The sequence below is a fragment of the Embiotoca jacksoni genome, unplaced genomic scaffold (assembly GCF_022577435.1).
Source record: "Embiotoca jacksoni isolate LCO1_2020_lvr unplaced genomic scaffold, fEmbJac1.0.p SCAF_14, whole genome shotgun sequence".
NCBI lineage: Eukaryota > Metazoa > Chordata > Actinopteri > Embiotocidae > Embiotoca > Embiotoca jacksoni.
In genome coordinates this window covers 2,850,557-2,873,351 of record NW_027185274.1, presented here as the reverse complement: position 1 = coordinate 2,873,351, position 22,795 = coordinate 2,850,557, and the positions used below count along the sequence as shown (strand labels likewise).

General features: G+C 43.1%; 2 protein-coding genes across 3 annotated transcripts; one reads left to right on the top strand and one right to left on the bottom strand.

Moving 5' to 3' along the window:
* The first annotated feature begins 1,023 nt into the window (after positions 1-1,023).
* ap1s3a (adaptor related protein complex 1 subunit sigma 3a) lies at positions 1,024-21,590 on the top strand. The gene is made up of 5 exons (XM_069147474.1): positions 1,024-1,129; positions 2,049-2,227; positions 4,036-4,144; positions 5,843-5,980; positions 21,539-21,590. Exons 1-5 carry the CDS (start codon positions 1,127-1,129, stop codon positions 21,578-21,580), a joined length of 471 nt encoding a protein of 156 aa, XP_069003575.1. The 5' UTR covers positions 1,024-1,126; the 3' UTR covers positions 21,581-21,590.
* scg2a (secretogranin II a) lies at positions 6,495-10,255 on the bottom strand. Of its 2 annotated transcripts, none has more exons than XM_069147470.1 (2): positions 10,149-10,255; positions 6,495-8,847 (listed from the first exon to the last, which is right to left on the bottom strand). In XM_069147470.1, exon 2 carries the CDS (start codon positions 8,837-8,839, stop codon positions 6,920-6,922), a length of 1,920 nt encoding a protein of 639 aa, XP_069003571.1. In that variant the 5' UTR covers positions 8,840-8,847; positions 10,149-10,255; the 3' UTR covers positions 6,495-6,919. The 2 variants fall into 2 exon arrangements, with proteins under 2 accessions (XP_069003571.1, XP_069003570.1); XM_069147469.1 differs by lacking the exon at positions 10,149-10,255 and adding an exon at positions 9,907-10,046.
* Positions 21,591-22,795: the final 1,205 nt, after the last annotated feature.

Here is a 22,795-nt window from a genome sequence, read left to right as displayed (position 1 = left end):
AGGGGGGACGACGACTCGTCCGGCCCCCCCAGCGGCAGCAAGCAAAGTTCATCACAGTTCATCTGAGTGCACCTACAGACAAACATGAACATATCATATTCATCTGTGGTCCAGCTGACTTGTCTTAAGACTACATTTGCAGGCAGCGTAGATCGAGTGATGAGATGACTTTCCTTACGTTGTAAAATTCACACATTTTCGTCTGTTCTTACATTATTTTTTTTAAGGGTTTATGAATTGGTATTTACATCTCTCCCACATAATAATAGTAATGGGGGTTGCTGTGAAATATTCGGTATAAAGTATAAACTTAAATTCCATTAGACAAACTTGTGAGAGACAAGCAGACGTAAATGAAACTGCTTCCTCGTTCATTTAGCCAACATTTGTATTAGCCAGATAGCTAGTTAGTTTAGACTAGTTTACTGCAATTTTAAACTAGTGTTTAATTAATGTTGAATTCAAAATAACTTCATAATTAAGTACCAATACACTAAAATCTATTAATTGAAATATAAGGCTGACTTAACATGAAAGAAAATAAAAAATACACACGAAAATAATGTGACAAGAAAATGAAATTGACACCAGTTTACGGTACAGATAAGTACAAATGTTGACCATATTAAATATAATATGTTAATGATTGACACGTCATAATCTTAAATTCTATCTTGTAATTCTGACCCAGTAATTGAACATTTTGACTTTTTATTCATACTTTTGACTTCACAGTTTGTGGGGGGGGGGGGGGGGGTGATGTTTTTATTTTGAACACAAGTGGACATATTGCAAATGAAATTCAAGACTCAAATATAAATGTATTTTCACGCATGCTCAGTGGTACATCCCAGTGTGAGCCAAACGAGCCTCTGACTCTGTTAAATATCCTCCAGCAGCCACTGACTCACCTGTTTGCTTCTCGGCAGCCAATCAGCCGCCGGGTCGCAGCAGGGCGCGGCTCTGACTGGAGAAGGTGCGAGCGCACTGACTTCTGGGAAGTTTAACAATGTCGCTGCATCTCAAAACCTCGAGACACAGTGAGACTTATTGGGCTGTGAGATAAGGCTTGTTGTAAACCTGCAGGATTTCCCATTCAGCGGCTTCTGGACTTGTTTGAGAAAAAATGGTGAGTGTCCGAGCTTGTTTTTTTTAATTACTGGTCGTAGTTTAGTGGTGTTTATGCACGTGGAGGCAATATAATGTGCAGTCCATCCAATGTAGTATGTGCTATAATTTCAAAATGCTTTAAAAAAAAAAAATTTGTATTATTATTATTTTTAAGTGAAAGCTCTGCTGGCAGATGAGGGGGTTGTTTTACTTTTTTTTAATTTTAGAAATGCCAATCAGTTTACAGAGAGGACTCCCTTGATCAGAAGTCATGAAGTTGATATTGGCAGAGTTCCTAACTTTTTCCACATGTTAAAATGACAGTAAAACAATGTATGCTTCAGTTTCCCCGACTCGTTTCTCTTCTGTTAAGCTGACTGAGCCTTGAGCCAGAGACTGGCAGCAACGAGGTCAGACAAGCAAATGAATGCAAATCTGTGATGTTGGGTCCATCTCCTTTTGATATTTAATTGAACCGTCAATTCCGTATGGCAAATCAAGAAATCCAGAAAAAAAAAAAAAATCACTGCGTCATTTTAAACCGATTTGATTGAGATCTCTTTTCACGCCTGGCTTTCTCGACACGTCCTGGTTTATCTTGCTGCAGACTGAAGCAGCGCTGCTCGCAGCTCCACCTCGGGGCAAAGAGCTCTCCGTAATTGCCGTTGCACAACACGAGCGGGTGTTTATTGCACCCGGAGGCGATTTCGACGTGTTGCGTTTCCCCCGGTGATCTGCATTCACGTCTCTGGTTGTGAAATCTAATTACAGTTACGGAAACTTGCGGCAGCCTTGACTCGAGGAGCTGGTATCGCCGTGTGCGTCTGGACACGCGTGTGTCATTTTTCAGCCTCCTCTGTTAGTCACCCTCGCTTGTTTGCCAGCCGACGATTTCACCGGTTCCCTTCCCTTTTCCTTCCGCTTCGTGCCCTCTCCAGATCCGCTTCCTGTTGCTGTTCAGTCGTCAGGGGAAGCTGCGACTGCAGAAATGGTTCACGCCACAAACGGACCGGGAGAAGAAGAAGGTGATCCGGGACATGGTGATGCTGGTGTTGTCCCGGCCGCCGCGTACCTGCAACTTCCTCCAGTGGAGGGACCTCAAGATCGTTTACAAAAGGTGGCTCCTCACGCAGGCGCAGCTGCGCTCTGCTGATACTTCATGGTTAACTTGTGCGTTTTCTTCGCTTGCGCTTCAAAATGCACACAGGGCGCTGACACGCCTATTCTCAACAAAGGGAGGAAGGGGGGGCAGTCTCAAGTAGTAAAGGTGTGGATAAACACACAGAATGACCTAGATCACTGGCTGAACCGTTGTAGGGATGGTGCAATGCATGCGCTCTCTCCGGGCCTCGCAGTAAAACGCAGAGTTTGTGAAGTGAATAAAACAAGATGAACGCCTTTATAATATAATGGAAGCCGGCCTGATGGCAAATTACAACAACCGCAAGAAAAAAAAATACAAACACTTTGTACCTTCAAATTCTTCTTTGAGTAATGATACGGTTTATATGCCAGGAAATCCATAACAAACCCATTCAGCAACAGAACAGATGAGTGCATCTATAATTATATACAAACATGTATTTGCGCTTGTGTTCGGTGCAGCATTTTTCGTACATGTTTCTCCTCTAAAATAATTTTTTTTCCCGAAATTTGCATGGGGACCTTTTCTTCTTCGAGTGCTTGTAATGGTTTCTTAAAATCATTGCTGTAAAAGCCAATTCATGTCGTAATGTTGTACTGTGAAATGTTAGTGTGTTCAGACCACGCTACAGATATGACCGAGAGGGTCAAAGTTCAAGGCCCATTTGGTTGAAGTAGTGTGTCCCCATTTTATACAAACTCCAGACTTGTGTTTAGGGTAGCTGCAGGACATACTAAAAGTAAAAACAGATAGTAAGCAATTACAGTTCCATTCATACTACAATATGTTGAGTTTGTTACAGACATAACACTGTCGCTGTAAAACAAAGAAAGGATCCCAAATGCCCAACAGACAGCTTGGTGCAAAGACTTTAATTACTCACTTGAGAAAGAAAGAAAAAAAGAAAAAGAAAGCAGAGTCCACTGTCTGGGTGTGTGAATACAACAGAAGAGAAAAGTCTGATCTTTTTTTTAAAAGTAAAAGCAGAAATACCACAATGAAATTTAAAAAAAAAAAACTCCTGCATTCAAAATCTTACGTAAATAAAATAAGTCCTTTCAGCAAAATATACTCAAAGTATCAAAAGTAGAAGTAGTCATTATGCAGACTGGCTGAGTTTACAGTGTTTTATTTATCATGTATAAAGTAGTGGAATATTGCTTCACTGAAATGTACGCGTGAGCAGCATTTTAATGTTGTAATGGCAGAGCTCATTTCATACTACTGATACTACCGAAGCGTTTAATCTGTGTGGAAGTACAAGGTAGGTAGGTAGGTAGTTACTTTATTAATCCCCAAGGGGAAATGTTTTCGCTACAGCAGCATTTATAGATGCAGGAAAGCAATAAAATAACAGTAAAAAAAAATATTAAATATAAAAATGCACAGTATATACAATAAAATAGAATAATTAAATTAAATTAAAACTAACTGAACAATAGTGCAAAGTTTTTTTTTTTTTTTTTTTTTTTAAATATAAAATAAAGTTGCATCAAATGGAAATACTCAAGTAAAGTAAAATTAAATTGTACTCGAGTACAGTACTTGAGTAAAAGTACTTTACACCACTGGCAGTGACTACTTTATTTACGAACTGACCTGCTCCACTGTTCTCATGGCTGTGAAATGTCCAGTCTCCTCACAGAGCCTCTCCAGTGCACAAGGTCACACGTTTTTGGCTGAATGAAGGTCAAGGACACACAGATGGCCTTAAAGTTGCAGGCTCATTGACGCAGGATGACTTTGCCTTATCATTTGACCTCTATCCTTCTCACCCGCAGGTATGCCAGCCTGTATTTCTGTGCGGGTCTGGACGACCAAGATAACGAGCTGCTCGCCCTCGAAGTGCTGCACAGATATGTTGAGTTGTTGGATAAATACTTTGGCAACGTAAGTATAGCTGAATGTCATCGGCTAAGAAGAGATCACAGGTTGTTGAGAGACAGTTATTTTAATCATCATCCGTGTTTTTCTGATTCTGTGTCCTCAATTATTCAAGCTAATTAAACCTGCTCAGCATGACTTGGATTGCTTGATTGACACTTGAAATAATGTGAGTTCAACAGGCTCTTTGCGCTCATAACGACGTTAAAGGTCCAATCTGTCTTGTTCGAACAGCTGAGTGAGGGAGTTGAATTCTTAATAAGTCATTTTATTGAGGATAATTTTAAAACTTCAAACTAATAGATAAATTCAGAAATACAATATATAAGTTATTCTTCTGCCACTCACATTTAGACCAAAGTTAACATAGATGGTCTGTCATCTGAGTCACCGGATCATCCTCTGTGTCTCAGAATAAAGGTGATCAATATAAATCTTGAAGGTCCCACAGTGTATAATTTCAGATTTCCATTTATGTTTTGAATATGCATTAAACACTGTGACAGTGTCAAAACACTGAGTCCACGGAGAAATGCACACAGCCGGTATTCAGCAGCTGTGCTGTTTGGACTTTGTGATGTCACAAAGTCACACTCGTGTCCCAGTCCGCCCTCAGCGCGGCCCACTGTCCAATCTATTATGTGGAACACTGAGCGGTCATCCCACCGCGGAGTTAGCAACCTACCAGACCGAAGAAAGGCTGTGATTGGCCTGGGTTAGAAAAGAGTCAGCCAATCAGAAGAGAGGGGTCAATGATATCAATGTACCTTGAAGACGGACACAAAACAGCCTGTTCTTGGAAGAAATCTAAAAGAGGAGATGTGAAACTACCGTTTTTGGTTTTTAAAACCACCCCCCAAAAAATTATACAAATTAAAACTGCAAATGAAACACAAGAAAAGTGTAAAATCTGACGTGGACAGAAATCACAAATGACGGCTCAGAACGAAAACCTATAAAGAAACTGTCAGATTTAGAAGTTGAACAGTTCACTGCAAACATGTTCTTCAGCCTTATATGAATCTGCAAGTCACACTTTATTTCAAGCCCTCCCACATAGCACTTATAAGACATTTAAACTTTAAATAAAGGTTCATGATTTGGATTATTGTAATATATTGTAGTCGTAGGCAGATATAAGAACTTTTATAAGGTGTTTATACCCTGCAGTATTTGTCAACTGATCCCATGAAGGCATATTTTATATGATTACCCCTGTGTGATACAGTATTGTCATTAATTATTTGTCCATACAACAGCCTCTACTTTACTTTACATTATCAGTAGTGAAGACAAACGTCTCTCCTGAGAGACTCCCTCTGCTGTCCACGAGGTGCCCTTGCTCCAAAACCACCTCGAGGCTCCGGGCTTCACTTGATTTACAAAAACAATCAGAATGAGAGGATGTTTGTTGGACTTATTGACATTGGCCCCCAGAAATTATAACTGACTCAACTTGACAACAGCAGTTGGGAAGCTGCAAATTTAAAAAGGACACGGGGAATAAAAAAAAGACCTTTTATTCAAAAATATCTCCAAATTTCTCTTGCACTTATTTCACTGATCACTTTACAATTTCTTTCTAATATTTAATCAGGGTCTGTGCTTCTGTGGCAGGACAGCGAAGAAGCCAATCATCGTTCTCTCACTAATTTGATTAAGGAAGTCATTTCTAAGCCGCTGGGTGGTACGTTTGTGTTTCAGGTGTGCGAGCTCGACATCATTTTCAACTTCGAGAAGGCCTACTACATCCTGGACGAGCTCCTGATGGCTGGAGAAATCTTAGAAACGTCCAAATTTGCCGTGGGCGTGATCATGGAGGAGGCGGACACGCTCCAAGAGGTACAGTGAGCTTCAACAACAAACAACAAAAAAAACCCTCGGCTAACGCACGTTTTCTCACGACTCGTATAAAACGCAGCGCCTCTTCTGTCACCGCAGACAATGGAAGAATACATGAGCAGACCTGCCTACTGAGCCGAGAGAAGACGAGGGGGTTTCGCACTTCAAGGCTTAAAGCGAAAGGTTTATTACTCAGCAATATTTTCACGTGGTGACTAACAATGACTCAGTCGGCATAATGCCGAGGTCAAAGAACTACAATCCTGCTGGTTTTTCTACTTGATTTTGAAGAATTGCAATTGTGTTTCCGTTGGTAAGTGCCTCATATTTATTGATCTCAGGGTTGGATGATTGAAAAGAGCTTTTACTTTTTAGAAGCTTTTTTTTTTTTTTTTTTTTTTTTTTTTTTTTTACACTTGGTATGCTTTTTTTTTAAGCGTCAGCAGGCAAGACATACTTCTGTTTAAACTGATGCATTGTGTGATGGTGATAAAAATGGAGAAACACTACACAGTAAGGAAAAAATAAAGTCAATGCTTTATTTACCTCAGGTATGTCACATATGACCACATTTAAGAAAGAATTACCAAAAAACACAAGTGAATCTAAGGGATCCAACACTGATTTTCAACATGTGTGTGTTGTGTGTGTGTGTGTGTGTGTGTGTGTGTGTGTGTGTGCGTGTGCATGTGCGTGTGCGTGTTAGACACATGTACTGCTTGTTTAAGTGTTGTTGAGCAAACCAACTCTCATTTAAAAAAAAAAAACAACATTTAAATGAATGTCTGAATATTTCTGCTAATAAATATGAGCTTTTGTAAATCTACAGAAGAACTAAAGTTGACTGCGATTTTTATTCTTCAAAATACTTTATTTTCACCCTCGTCCTTCCACCAAAACAATATATATTTATATATGTATATGTATCTACAGCCTTATTTATATTCCCGGGGCAGTTTTGGTGTCACTTTCTTCAGTTTCTGGGTTCAGGTAGCTCAGCAGTTTCATCACCGCCTCGTTCTCGAAGCCTTGCAGTTGTGCGTCGCCGCCCCTCTCGTCGGCCTCCCGCTGTCTCTTTTCGTTCGGGCTCTTATCCGCGTCCATCCGATCAAAATACCGCTCTATCGCCTTTTCGATGGGGCTCGACGCGCTCCGTCCGGCCTCGTCCCGCTTTTGGCCGGCCTCGCCGTAGGCGGGTTTGGGATACCGTGCCAGCATCTGAGCCGCGAGGTACGCCGCCAGTTCGTCCTCGTCCAGGGTGTCGTCGTAGTCGTCTCCGAAGGGAAGGCGGCGCCCGTGCGCGGCGGCGGGTTCCCCCTGACGCGCGGCGGGCTGCGTGCGGAGTCGTGGCGGCGAGCCCTTGTGCTGCCTCTGCTTCCTGACGGGAGACGGGTCCTCCGCGCCTCCCAGACCCAGGATTTTGAGGATCTCTTCCGTCCTCAGCTCTTCTGGGGTCTTTTGCCCGTACAGCGGGCGTCTGTTGTAGAGTTTCGCTTCGGGAATCTTGCGCGTCTTCGTCGAGGAGACCCGAGACGGCTTGTTTTCTGCTCGGGCTAATTCGTTGCTCTTTCGCGACTTCTCTTGGTTTGTCTTGTCTCCGGTTTTGAGCATGTCCACCAGGTCCTCCGGTGGGATCTGGTACTTTTGGGAGATCTGAATGAGCTGGTAGATGACTCTTGGATCGATGCTCTCTCCGTACTGAGTCTGGGCCACTCTCCTCTCAGCCCTCTTTTGCTCCTCTTCCTCTTCTATCTCTCTTTTCTGCTCTTCCTCTTCTGTTTTCTCCAGCACTTTCAGGAGGTAGAAGTCCACCAGGTTGGCCACATCATCCGGATCATTTGACCTTTTGACCGGGTAGCTTTCATCATCTTCCTCATCACGGTCCTCATCAGCTTCTTCATCGTTGTCGTCGATGTAATCGAGCCCTCGGTCGACCTCGTGCTTGTTGCCCCTCTCCTCTTCCTCCTCCTCTTCCTGTTCTTCTAGCGGACCCCAGTCTGCAAGATCCCCGCCGACGTCGTCGTACGCGGCATTCCTCACGTTGAACATGTCATCATCTTCATCCTCATCCTCCTCCTCCTCCTCCTCCATGTCATCCTCCTCGTCCTGGCGCTTATGCAAGGTCTTTGAGCCGGTCAGCTTGTCGAGTTCTTGAAACACGGACTGCAGCGTGGCCAGGTTCTGAGGCGTGTACTTCTCCTCCACGTTCTCGTTGGTGCGTTTGAAGGGGCTGTCGCGCTCCGGCCCTTCCCGCTCCTCTTCCTCATCCCCCTCGCCTTCCTCCTCGTCCTCAAACATCAGGGGCAGCTTCTTGTGAGGCGTGATGCCGCGCTGCTTCTGCTGCACCGCGCCGTCCTTCGCGCCCGCCGCCTCTGCGGCGGAGCGAAGCCGAGCTGGCTTGGAGGTCTTTTCCGTCTGCCGGAGAGTGCTGAGCACGGCCTGGAGCAGCTCTTCACTCTTATCCTCCCGCCCTTCCTCCTCTTCCTCCTCCTCCTCCTCCTCCTCCTCCTCGTCTTTGCCCTGCGTTGGGTTAGAAACCAGCCTCAGCATGGCACGCAGCTTCGCTACGTCGTCCGCGTGGCCGGTGTCGGACTCTGCAGCGAGGGGGCCGTGCTGCCGGGAGTCCACGCCGGTTCTTTGGTGGAGACTCTCGATGTACTCCAAGGCTTTCAGCATGTCCGCATTCGGTGCCTGGTGGACATTTCCTCTCTGGGAGTCAGATTCACCTCCCCGGAGTCTGTGCTCTCTGAGCGAAGCCCCGTGAACGCCGGAGGAACCGAGGCAGAGGAGGACCAAGAGGTTGGCGGAACAGACGAGGAACGCTCTGCCCGTCGTGGAGGTCTCGGGGAGCGACGGCATGGTGACGCCTGCGGACGAAAGACAAAGAGGCACGTGTCAGCGCTGACCTTCGCACGTTAAGCTAACAGGTTCTCGGTGGTTACCGCTGTGGCATTTCTTAAATGTCCTCCGTTCTCACCGTCACTTTAAATGTCTGGTCTGGTTATAACGGCACAAATCACCGAGACACTTGTGTTGAATTTGAGGCTGTGGATCTGCTCTTCCGCACCAGGTCAAACAACACATCTAATGATCTGACCACATTCAGGAGATAATCCTTTGGAAGTATTTTTTTTTTTTTATTGACATGAACTCTTTTCACACAGCTTGATTTCTTGTTTTAATTTTATTTTGACACTTTTTTTCAGTTGCATGTCTCCATGACTTATTATCTTTGTTGAATAATAATAATAATAATAATAACAATGGACAGCCGTGCCTGTAAAATCCTGTCCACCCCCCCGGTGTCTGTCCCCTCAGCCTGTTGCTGGTGTTTAAGGATCAGACTGGAGTCATGCCGCCTGTTTGCCAGCAGCAGGAACAGCAGCGGTATTCAGCTCCCGTGCAAATCTCATTAGTCGTCAAATTGCCGCTGTCCGTGAGTCACGGCCCCGTCGTCAAGGTAACCCGGTAAGGCTGGTGTTTCAGAGAAATAATCTCCTTTAACCTGAAAATCTCTAAAAAAAAATCTCCAAACACCATTTATTTCATTTTTTCCCCCCGAGTCGTACGTCCTGCTGAATCACGTCGTGTTGACACCAGAGGTCCTCCTGATAAAGTCCGTTTACAGGCTCTGATGAAATAGAAGCATCGACATGGTTTTTTTGTTTTTGTTTGTTTATTTGTTTTTTTTTTAATGAAAAAGCCAAATACGAAAATGAAGGTTTGAGAGAGGAACTTTTTTTCCCCCAAATAGGAGACGAATAAGAACAATGAACAGACCAGAAGCGACGAGACAAAAAGCATTTGCTGCTATTTTTCCTTCGTTTTTCCGACGTGAATTGAACTCGCCGGACTTCAGAGCCCAGTGAGTCATTTCCTTTTATGAGAAACACTGAAGTGTTCATGTAAAGCTGCGGAGCGCAAACCGTTTGAAATGAAGCGGAACGAGAACAAAGACGCGCTGCGGGCAGCGACCTCTCCGTCTCCACGTCTCCGGCTGCGCATCAGGTTGGCGAACAGCGACGGAAACAAAAGCCACCTTAAGTAACTGAAAACAAACAACAACAACAACAACAACAAAACACGTCCGCTCGTAAGAACGAGGAAGAGGAAAGGTGTTTGGAGGAGCGCGGGGTGCTTCGGGCTATGAATAACAGCGAAGTCTTACCTTTGGGATTAGTTTGTACCGAGGCTCGTGAGTGAACTGAGCATCTCTCTGCCTCGCTGCGAGTCTGATTTCAGCACCGCGGACAGCGACTCGTGCTATTAGAGAAACCACCTGACTCGTGCGTCAGAGAGCGAGGAAGCTACGCAACACACACACGCACGCACACACACAAACACACACACACACACACACACGCACGCACAGACACGCACACGCACATTTACACAACGCGCACGCCAGCAATTAATTTGAGTCAGCCGGAGAAAAGCTGCTTCTCTCTTTGACTATGAACTGAAACCAGCTGCGACCCAGCAGTGGCTGCATTACGGCTTTTGTCCAACTGATAATGAAATAAACAAAGTCCTGTTTAAGCTGCAGTGACTGGTTGAAATAGTCTTTAACATGTCGGGTTTAAAAGCCTGTTTAACACGACAACATGTTGCGGACACCTTTAAAGTCTTCAGACGTGGTGGTAACTGAAGGCAGGCTGCTTGCACTCACTTAATTCTCCTCATGAGGGTTTGTTCTGCTCTAAAAGTACCTTCAATGATGTTCACTTGTTGTGGTAAAGTCTTAATGCACTATGTCTTTTTGATTCGTTCTGTTTTTCTCCAGTGACGGTATATTGTGCTCGTTTACCGATGTGACAGACTGCTGAGTGGCTGTTGTCATTGACTGCTGTTGTGTCTCTGCTGCAGCACAGAGGGACAGAGACAGTTAAAGTCCACCGATGACTCACATACGGACTCCGCCAAAGCTCAAGACGGGCGGGGTGACAGAGGAACTGCGGAGGTGTGTGTGTGTGTGTGTGTGTGTGTGTGTGTGTGTGTGTGTGTGTGTGTGAGAGAGAGAGAGAGAGAGAGAGAGAGAGAGAGAGAGAGAGCACTATTGCCGTCAGCGGGCACACTGTTCATGTCTCTATTTTTGGCTGCATGTCAAATCTTGTCTGGTATGGATCAGTGTGTGTGTGTGTGTGTGTGTGTGTGTGTGTGTGTGCGTGTGTGTGTGTGTGTGTGTGTGTGTGTGTGTGCCTTGCTTGCAGTTTCATTCATAAATCCCCTTTGTTGCTGCATTTGATGAGCTCCAGCTATCCTCCACTGACCTGCTTGTCTGATATTCAGTGGAGCTTTTCCTGTTTTCAGCTTTGTCACAGTTGCAGTTTATAAATAGTTCTGTGTGTGTGTGTGCAGAAAAAAAAAGAGGTTTTCAATTCTTCCCTCAATGACTCACAAGCCCCCTGACTGGTGAAATACAAAGTAGCCTAAACAAAATGTGAATAAAGAGGTCCATGTTTTTGGTGAAATTTCTGTCACTATTTCTGGTTTGGAGCTTTTAAAACAACCAAAAGACAAAAGAAGTGCTTTAATGGCCACAGTGAGGAAAAAAAAGACTGAGGAGTCACACATTTACTCATTAAGGAACTATAAAGGCTCAGTCCTACCACATTCATGACATGAGTCACATTAAATATTTTTGCTTTGATCTCCTTTTTTTTTTTCTTGTTTTTGTTGAAGGACCACAGTGAAAGCATCCTTCATTAGAATAAAGTCTAATCTTGTCCTAGCCGATGTTACAGGGCCAACAGAGCAAAAGAAACCAGGACAAAGGAGCTGATTTTAATCTCATGTCTTCTTCAGCCTAATTACACTCTCCCTCGTGACTCACACACACACACACACACACACACACACACACACACACACACACGCATACAAACACTGCGTCAGTTTTGTACTGATAAAGCGTGAGCTGTCTGGCTAATTGCTTGTGGTTGTGTCCGAGGCAGGATTACTGGTAAACAGAAACCAATTACAGCTCAGATCCAACCCTGTTTCCACTCCCGCCTGTCCGCTACAACAGACGAAGGGCTTTCTCGGGTCAAATGACAACTTTCTTCACAGGCAATTAGCAAATTTCCCCCCTTCTCGTACAGCTCTGTGGTGTGACTGTTTGGGGTCACTTTGTTTTTTTTGTTTTTTGATAGTGGATTTAAAACTTTTCCCAGCACAGGAAGTGCTGCACTGTTTGGCTCTTTGTTTGGCTCCCAGTCCGCTCTCAGGGTTGAAAAAAAAAATCTATTCTTTAAACACTGCACACTGATGAAAATGTAGACGGTACATTCATTTTGTGACCTCGATTGAGAGGATGGAAATGATTCAGCACCATCTCCGAGCTCATGAAACTAAACCCTCTAAAGCTTCTGTTGAGTTTGTTAAGTTCTTTCTTGATCTTGGAAATATCCGCTCAAACAAATAGCTTTCTTCAGGTTTTTCTTATTGTGTGTTTTTTCAATCGTGGAATAAATATGTAAAAAAAAAAAGTAAGAAATGAAAACATGTATACATCTACTGATGAAGACCATGTAATGTGGTTGAAAGCCAGAGTGTGGACATTTAATGGTTCATTTTTGAACCAACACAGATGTGAAATCCTAAAAGTTACAAACTTGTATTTAAACATATTTATCTGGCAATTGTTATGTGCTGATGAAGACCTTTGGATATAGTTAAAAGCTCTGGAAGGCATGAGTAAGTGCACCACGAGTGGGGATTGTTGTGATAAAAGTTGTTTATTCTTCATATTTGAACATTTTTAATGATGGACTGGTGAAATCCCTGATGACGGTGTGCAGTTCTGGGATTATGGGTACATCATGCAGTAAAAGGTGCACGAACCGAACAGCCCTTTAATCAGATGCTCATCACGCCATCAGCGACTGGAGCCATGATTGTCTGGATTTTGGGGCAGAACCGATTTACTAAGCACGTGGATATGACTGTACCTCTGCAAGTCAGGTCAAAAATGTGCTCTTTATCTCTCTGTAGCCTTTAGACGCCTTAAATCCTGCAAGGCTTTCTCAAGTGTGATGAATAACCCCTAATGATGCCATCAGCAACTAAATTTGTGGAAAAATAAAACAAAATCCCAAACAGAATAATCCATTCTGCCTCGTCATGACTGGGTGTGATTAATAAGATTTAATGGACAGTTCAGAAGTTGTTGAATCCTAATTGGTGCACAGAAGTACAGTGACAGCAGCTTTCATCAGCTGAGCCCGCCCACTTCAAACAGCACAACAGATACTCAGTTACTCTTCTATAAAGTAACCAAAACCCTTTTAAATTCTTGCAAAAAAATGTGCTCACGCAGGATCCCATTGCTCATACTAAGCAAATGACTCAGAGGACATGTTTTTAAAATACTAACGGTGGTGTGTGTCATTTTGAAATGAGTAAATCCTCATGTTTTGGGGTCTCAGACCCATCAAAGCACGAGTACCTTTAACTAAGTGATCTTTACACACCAGCGCTCACCTCTCCTGGTCGAGAGCTTCTCACCTTTTCTCTCCGTGTGTTTGTTCCCTGGCGACTGACCGGCTGCTCCCCATTCCTCACCGCAGGGCCTGACAGCCAATAATTCTGCTCCTTAACTCGGCTTGTCAGACGCTTGGCAGGAACAATGTAGAGATGGAGTGAGAGAGGGAGGTCGAGGGAGGGGTTGTGAATGGAGGTTTGACGTCAGCCTCTCTTCTGGTCGATTATGTGTGTGTGTGTGTGTATGTGTGTGTGTGTGTCTGTGTCTGTGTGTGTGTGCGTCTGGGAATGGGTGTGATGCATCAATTTTTTTTTTTTTGCTTTTTGTGAAACGCGAGATGTGGCACCAGACTGTCAGAGTCTCTCCGAGGCATTTATAGCACGCCAGGGCAGATTTACAAAATGTCCCCCACCGCATTTCTCACATTTCTCTGAAACGATGAAAACAATGAAGTCACCCGCTTCTGAAAACGGCATGTTTACGGCTCTCACATCTGTCTGGGAGGTTTACACATGACTGCAGGAGACCGAGTGTGTGTGCTACTGAGAGAGTGAGAGAAAGGGATCAAACAAAGAACAGAGAGCCTGAAATTCATGAAATGTTGTTTTTGTTAGCCATTAAAAGACCACAGAGTACTAATTTTGAAGAGCTTAGCCCCAAAAACACAGTTTATGTTATTGTGTCCCACATCATTTTGGTGTTGTCTTTGTTGTTCAGATGAAAAGAAAAGACCCACTGCAGGAGCATGAGTCACTCGTCTACTGATGCTTTGTGAGGAGAATACAGCGGAAACAATCTAACCGCTTGGTCTGTTTATGAAATTTTAAATGAAATTGGCAGGACCGCCGGCACGTATAAAGAATTACAACAGGAAGCAAATGATACAGGAGGGGTTTGAACACATGTTTACAGGTATAACACGCAGATAATAGAGCTGTTTAAAGCTCCAAAACGCCAGTAAAATCCTCAGTTGTCCATTCCAAATCAAACTTTTTGGAAAGCTCTGGTCGCAGTTCTCCACGACAGGCACAACATTCAAAATGAAAATCTCCCCGTGTGCCTTTAAAAAAAAATGCCAATTAAACTGCCGGGTTTTAATTACCAGTCAGAAACACCCACTCCTCCCAGCTGTAGACACTAGATGCTTAATTGTTCACTCAGAAATCGCAGCTTTAGTACTATAGAAAGGCTACAGATGAGCTCTCCTGTTTTGGAGGAAAAATGGAGGTCAATAATGACGCAAGAGCTGGAAGTCAAGGAGTGAGAGGAAGAGGAGGAAGAGGAGGGCAGACAGTCGCCTCAGATGAGATGAGGGAGGCTGAGAAGAGAGTTCAGCCCAACCTGAGCCGCTACACGGTTGCATCAATCACATGTACATCCAGAAATGAGAAGTGGTGTCTTCACACTTTGAATTAGGAAGAGGGACACATCAGGGTTCACCGCTCAGCCCTCTGCTGCTCTGCCTGGTGATGACAGCTTCCCTGTGGGGTCATACAGTGGCTCTGCCCATAAAGTGGTGTTATATGCAGATGACGTTCTTCTGGTTGCAACTGACCCTTTTGATATATTTATTTTATCTTCTGAATACTCATACTCATCCAACACGGCCCTGATCTCATCTGAGATGACTGTCTCTCCTCCTCTTCCTCCTCTTCCTCTCACTCCGTGACTTCCAGCTCTTTCGTCATTATTGACCTCCGTTTTCCCTCCAAAGCAGGAGAGCTCTTCTGTGGCCTTTTTATAGAGTGAAAGCTGCAATTTCTGAGTGAATAATTAAGCTACTAGTGTTTACAGCTGAGGAGTGGGTGTTTCTGACTGGTAATTAAAGCTAGGCATTCAATGCTTTCCAGAGGAAAGCCGAATGTGAAGCAGACATTGTGCTTGCAGTTTTGCAGACTCAAAGTAGTGATTTTGTACATTATTATCAGGTTTCAGTAATCGTGTTTCATGTTACATTTGTAGTGTGTCAACAGCTGTGAAAAACTGTAATAATTCTCTTTGCATGACGAATAATCAGAGCAAAATGAAACGGGGAGAACGACAAAGATTCCCACCGCTGTCTGCGTGCTTTATTTACAGCAGCAGTCTTTACTTGGTTGATCAGCGTGACTTTGACATTGGTGTTGCTCGAGGTACCCGGAGGTAACTGGCAGTGTTTGATAGCAGTGTTTGAGTCAATGCTGACAAATTTACAGACAATGAGAAGAGACATTAATTATTGATCTGTTTATATTTTGCACATTTTATTCATGAAAATATAGTTTGTCTATTTATGTATTTTATCTCACCTCTCATTCTGGGTAGTTTGGCTTGTTGGGGATGTTGTACCATCATACTGTAACTAAAACTTCTAGAAAGGACAAAGTGTCTCATGGTTCCTATAAGACAATGTTTTTTCCAGTATTCACCACCTACTCACTTGTGTCTATTTTCGGCCACTCTTGATCAGCCTTGTCACAGCACATCATACAGCAACATGGCTTTACCACAGTAATGGCACAATTGCGCATGATCTTTCTTCTCTGATGTACTCCACGGCTCTTTTTCTCTCTGCTTTTCTTGCCCAAGGCAGCTGATAAGACCAAGAAATGGGGGGAAGATTACAAAAAAAAAAAACAGATAAAGAAAGTTTCTGAGGAGATTATAAGGAAGAGAGTTTCTAGTCCGCTGCATCTTAAAGTATTAGCATCTATTCTCAAATTATTGCTGCCGAGTTACACTGTTAGGTTCACTGACTTTTGTTGAGGACTATATAGAAAAAAAATCCTGTCCACACTTTGGTTATGAAATACATTGCAGTGTCATATTGCCTTTTCATGGTCCTGGACTTTGATGTTGCTGCTTTTGAATAAGGCCTCTGCCTCATTCCTCCATGTTAAAGTCACAGAGCAGATTCTGTGTGGTCGGCACGTAAGGGAATATTTGTTGTTTACCTCCTCCTTGAAAGACAAAAATAAACCTGCCCCTCCCGCCTCAGCTACCCCACCAGCATCTCTGAGAAACAGCCTCCTGCTGCTGCGACACATCAGAAAGCAGCGGGGACACTTGTAAAGGAGCAGGGGGCTAAAGAATGTGGAAGTTTTCTGAATAAACCATCTTGCATTGCTAATGTAACATTTATAAGGAAGAGAAGGAGATGGAGAGGAGAGGTTGACCTTTTATGGTTGACCGTTTTGTGTGTATCTGCAGGGATAAAACCGAAGCCTCAGTTTGAGCTCCCAGACTTGATGGTACGCTTGCAGGGAAATCCCCCTCTGCTCCTGAGCAGAAGTGGATACCTGTGAGACACCATCTGCGCTCCACTTTAACATTGCTGAACCAGAAACATATAAGGATGGAAGTAAGTAGAAGGTACATTGATGGTGTGAACCATTGCACCTTGATTCATAGACAGTCTACGGGTGGCAGGACAGCAGGGGGACCGGGAGAGGAACCCCCCATGTGCGTGACAAAGTGTGGGTTGTCATTGTCTAGGAACCAAAGCCAGCCGTTGCCCCACCAATCACAGCCTCGTACCTGCACATTCAGATTTCCATTCACACCTAAATGCACCGCGTGCGGATTTCATACAGGAAGGAAACATTACAAAATGAAAAAAATGCTTGCTATTTTCGCTGTGGTGCAACAACAGTGTGTTTTGATTCCCCTGCTGTTCTGATTCTGGCTTCTTCTCCATTGCATCGGTGTGTAGGGCTCATAGGTATTGCAGTCTTTCGACTGGCCCACCACGCCACAATAACATACTGGCTTAAAACCTGGGGTCCATAACATAAACATGTCACATTATCCAGGAGTGTGTTGGGGTGTAGAAATATTCACTTTACAAAGTAATCCATGTATGCTTGGACCTGTTGACTCCACGTTACATTGGAGCATCACGGTTCTATGATGTTGACAACAGCTGTTCTGTGTCAGACAGAAAACTCCATTCATAAAGCAGCTAATACAAACATAACAGTTATTTCATGTCAGTGAGGTTATCATGTGGTCCCCATGTTAGGCCCATGACATTCACAGCCGATCATGTTCATGTGTGCTCGCTCTAATAAACTGAATATGAGATGAGAACCAATTTCTTCCTCCAGATTGTCTATTCTGGTCTAATTTGTTTTCCAATTTTGGCATTCCTGTTTTTTGTACTTTTTTTAGCTCTGGATTTTTTTTTAAAAACAACACTTTTCTAAAAGAAAAAACATTTTGCAATTCTGTTTTAACATTGCACCACATTTCAGAAGAGTGAATCTCACCTGGCAGGACACCAGGATCTATATTATTTGTAGCAAATGTACAGGTTTTTTTTCCAAATCTTCCCGTCAACAAAAGTTGCCATGTTTAGTTGGCTGTTGATCACAAACAGAAAATGTAAAAAAAAAAAAGAACGTGATCTTCATGATGAGCTTTCGCGCTAACATTGATCCATCTGCTTGTGAGCACAGGGACAAATCTGAATGTGCAGCATCAATGGAGGGAAACCTCTGAACGTGTGGGAGTGGATGTCGGGGGAGGAATGGTGAGGATGTTACCACAGAGCTGCAGATAGCAGCCAACATAACGTAAAGCAGATCTCTCTGCACCAAACTCCAAACTGTCTGAGACCGCAGAAGCAACAAATCTCAATCACTATTTGTGTTATTTTATTTTGTTATTTTATTTATTACTATTATTATTGTCCGCTGAATTTTGGGGATTAATTTATCCATTTCAGCTTTGTTGCACTTCTTAATTTGCAGCATCTACAACCTTCCTTTTTTATTCCCCTTTAAAAAAATTTGTCTTCAGATCTGGTATCTGTTGCTTCCTGTTATTGATTCTCCTCCTGATCCTGGAGCTCCCACTGCACATATCTCTTGAATCATTTATTATCAGCTTTTTTCTTTACTCAGGTCTGAAGAGATGCAATCAGTGTCCTACTCTCTGGCCTTTTACCGCCTGTTATACAGATTCCCTTGTAGCCAGAAACTAATGCACGGGAACTGTAATCCTGCTGTGCTCGTGGAAAGTTTCAGTTGATTCATGTGTTGTCATTTGAACAAAAAATTCATACTCTGAGGAAGATCTGTCGGGAATAAACATGAATTTGATGTACTGATTCAAAAATGTTGTCAGTGTGAGAGCAGCGAGCAGGAATCTCTCATCTCTATAAGAATAAGATCTCCCACCTGCAAAAGAAATAAAGAACATGCATGTGTTCTTACCATTGACCGTATATAAAAGTGGACGTAGCCTCTGAGTCGGAAGAATGAGGCCAATGTGGACGTCCTTAAACTACAAAACCGAGTGCCACTAGAGGTTGGCTCCAAAAGGACTCTGGCTCCATAGACTCCCACTGAAATAGTCTCATAAAATACAAAGTGAATAAAATTTCTCCATGAGTTATCTCCATTTTGCTAGTTAAAGTCACTCTTTCTTCTTCTTCCAAACCACTCTGAACTAGGAAGATGGCGCCGCCCAAAATCCGAACTCGAGGCTTCATAACGGCCGTTCACAAACCAACGGGTGACGTCGTTGTTGGTTACCGTTTGTTTTTTTATTGAATATGCTAATGTTTTCTTATGTATGCGCCAAATTTTGGCAATTAAGTAAAAGAAAACTGATAAATGGAAATCAGCAGCGTCCTACGGAGATTTATTACTGCAAACCAACTGCGTCCCAGGCAGGTCAATCAAAACCGTTATGCCCCCAAGCACATCTGTCTTTGAGGCCTAATATCTAATCAATGATGGAATTATTTTCTGAAAGACCACCAGAGAACGGATCAGAAGGAGCGAGATTACAGAATGACTTGTGGAAAAAATTTACTGACTTGGCTTTTTATTTGAGGAATTTATGCTTTATGCGTTTATGCTTTATGCTTTTCTATCGGAGCCGGCCCCTAGTGGCCCTTGTGGCACTTGCACAAAATGATTCAGATTTCAGCCCTGGAATCTAAGTCCATTTTTATATGCAACTCATGGATACCTGTTGGTTTCCTTTAAAATCCCTCCACTCCCTCATTGTCCTCACTTCAGAAGAATTTTTTTTTTTTAAAGTTTCAGTCACAATAACAACACTCACCTCATGAAAGCAAATTGCCACTTCCAGTAACCGTTGGTTAGCCCTCCGGCTGGCAGGTGTGTTGTCCCACATACAAGATTCAACCACCTTTAGTTAATATTTCCACCTCACTTCTTATCAGATGGATCACAGCTTCAGGAGGCAGAGCTCTCAGTGAAAGTCAACATCACCACCTGAGAGCTGAGCTTTCACCCCGCTGGGCTCCAGCAAGCTGTTGACGGATGAGGATGTGCAGGAGGTTCAAACACCCACAATTCACAAAATATTCATTGTTAATGAGTAATATTTTAAATCATACAAGTTTTATTGATAACACGGACAATTTACCAAATATAAATATTATGCAAACAGTTCTTATAGAGAGATTGAATACAATATTTGCTAAGGTGGACATTTTCAGCCACTTTGTAATACATCTCTTGTCCACTGTCACAATATGGTGTATTCACAAATACTAATTCAACAACATAAGCGACAATAACTAAAAAAAAGCACCGTAGCCTCAGACAGATGTCTGACAGTCCTAAAAACACTCCATGCAGTGCCACAGACTGCATAATATATCGAAAAGCTGTTTATTTGATTATGTGATGAAAATACATGACTATGCAAGTTGTGTTAACATTTGTTAGGTTCTGGTCCCTGAATGCCACAGTTATTCCCACTCTAAATGTTTACAGGGTGTCCCCATGGTGGAGCAGCTTAACATCTCCATGACTGGACATTTTCTGCATGTCATTGTCCACTCGCTTTCTCTTTTCTGTCAAATATAACAAAGCAAAAATGGCAATAAATTCAACTTCGAATTTCCGTAATCATTTGAAGGGATCAGTCTGCAGCAGCTTCCATCCTCACTGACACACTCTGAAGTTTCCAGTGTGACAGTCCACCTTCTGGACCTGCCAAGGACCAATAACCTGTCGTAACATGTTACATTCACACACAGTGTGACGCTTCCTTTTGGGCACTGAGTGTCTGTTGTACAGGAGTAACGGCTGCATCCAGCTGATACATAAAACACTTGATAACTGTCCACGTTTTTCCAGCTCATTAGAAGCTGTAGAGATATTACGGTAAAACCAAAGTAACTAAATACGTTACTGAAGTACTGTATAATTTTGAGGTACTTGTACTTTACTTGAGGCGACTCTACACTTCCACTCCGTTACATTTCAGAGGTAAATATTGTTGTTGTTTTTTTTTAACTCCACTACATATACTGTATGAGTAGCTTGCTTTATGTTTTTATTTTGTACAGTAGATTCATGTTGAACAGACATTGACAGCAACAAGGGCACCAAATATTTTGTGTCATGTCATGTTGTAGCCAAACTGTGATCATTTATTTTATTATTCATCATGCAAGTATACTGTAACATAATTAAAAAGCATACGGTATGTTCATAGACTAATAAAATTTAGTTTTTTGTTTTTTTTCACTGAGACATAAAAACAGGTAACTGTCCCACTATGGTTCGAGGCCAGGACCATGGCCCAATCCCAATGTCCACCCAAAACCCTCACGGATTTACAGTACTTGACATCACACGTGTGCACAGCTGTAGTGCTCGAGCGTTAGAGTTCACGAGAGCTGAAATGGTAGCCTGCCTGCGTCGACTATCACTCATAGCTTCAGTCTTCTTCGCTGTGAATACAGTCTGATAACTCGGCCTGTATTAGCGTTTGCACAGACCCTCTAAAGGGCGGACCTCAAACTCCATAAGTCGGGGAGGATGGACATTGGGACTGCATGCATTTTATCCCCTCTGATATGTACTGATGGCAGACGAAGATGAACAGCAAGTCCCTGCAAGACAGACAGCTATAAATGCCCGAACTGCAATTAACCAGCAGGCTACATACATTTTTCAGTCCATGACATTATGCTAAATATTGTGTACATTTTTAAATGAGTAAATGTATACACCAAAAGAAAAGGCCTGTAATAGTGTGTATTGCATTTTCACTTCCAGTTTCTATGTTTAATTTTTTAATTTTTGCATTTCAAATCTTTTGTACAGATCCAGTGTTTGGCCCAGAGGCATGCTCACAGTCAGCAATAACCAAACCACAGAAGATCAGTTCAGGAAACAGAGAGATCAGTTTCAACTTCCTATTAAAACCTAAGTCACCTAAACCAATGAGTGATTCTAATTCCAACCAAACACAGCTGATTTCACACATCGGTCCTTCGTGCAGGCTGGATATGTGATGGATTGAAGTCCACGTTCACATTCAGTGGTTGTGGGTAAAATTGCAAAGCTTTTGTTTTGGTTTATCCAGTCCTGCCCCTTGAACGTGATGATGAGCGAAGACGAATTGCTCCTTTAATTGCTGGTTAAAGTTGCCCTCAGGGTTGCTGCCTCAGCGGTTGCTAAGTGCCCAGAGAGAGACAGGAAGCAGCATTAAGACTGCGGCTGTCTGCTGCATCCATCTGTGACATCCAGTGGGTTAGGGAGGGGGGAAGGGAGGGAGGGTGGGGCCTCTGGAAGAACAGCCAGAATGACTCATAGGTCAGATCTGTGCTAGTGAACGAGGAGGCGTGTGTGCGTACCTGGGTGTGTGCGCAAAATTACATCTCTGCATTTGCACATTATGCAAAATTGTGTTAATTTGTTTGGGAGGGAGAGCAGCAAGCACTCCGGTCCCTCCACCCTCCTCTGACTCAATCATTCACCCACTGCGCTTTTATTACAGCACTGATTAAAAAATACATCAAAGTGATACTTCTCTCCGATGCAACATTTACTTTTTGCAACACTTTCAGCAGAGTCTCTCATCGCATGCCATTTACTCACAGTGAATTAGCAGGCTTGGCTGTAATGCTCACGTGCTGTTGCTATTAAAAAAAAACAACCAAAAAAAACCTTATGATTAGCTGATGATTACTGCCGGCACTGTAATCCACTTGTAAAGGTTAGAATAGGAGCAGAGGTCAGTGATTGTGGTTCCTCGTCTGCTAAAAACAGTATTTCTGCAAGCTGTGAGGGACTTGTGATGTTCCCAGTATTCACAACAATTTTGTGGACCTCTGGAGAAGTAAACAGACCAATGACAGTTGTGCGTCACCTGAAATGCTCGTCGACTGTTGAAACGATGCCTGAATCACTTCACAAATTCATGAGCAGGTACATGGAGGTGAGGAAGTAAACTGAGTTTGTACTTCTCTCTCACGCTCTCTTTATAATTCTTAAAACACATATTTCTGATAACTCTTATACAATCATGGATCATGCTTATTCCCATATTTAAAGCAAGCTATTCACCACCGTGTTGCA

Coding starts and splice junctions, on each gene's coding strand:
- scg2a (XM_069147469.1), bottom strand. CDS start 9,985: ATGCGCAGCCGGAGACGTGGAGACGGAGAGGTCGCTGCCCGCAGCGCG. Junction 8,848..9,906: donor GTTCCGCTTCATTTCAAACG/GTTTGCGCTCCG, acceptor TTTCGTCCGCAG/GCGTCACCATGCCGTCGCTC.
- ap1s3a (XM_069147474.1), top strand. Junction 4,145..5,842: donor TGGATAAATACTTTGGCAAC/GTAAGTATAGCT, acceptor TTTGTGTTTCAG/GTGTGCGAGCTCGACATCAT. Junction 5,981..21,538: donor AGGCGGACACGCTCCAAGAG/GTACAGTGAGCT, acceptor TCTTTTGTACAG/ATCCAGTGTTTGGCCCAGAG.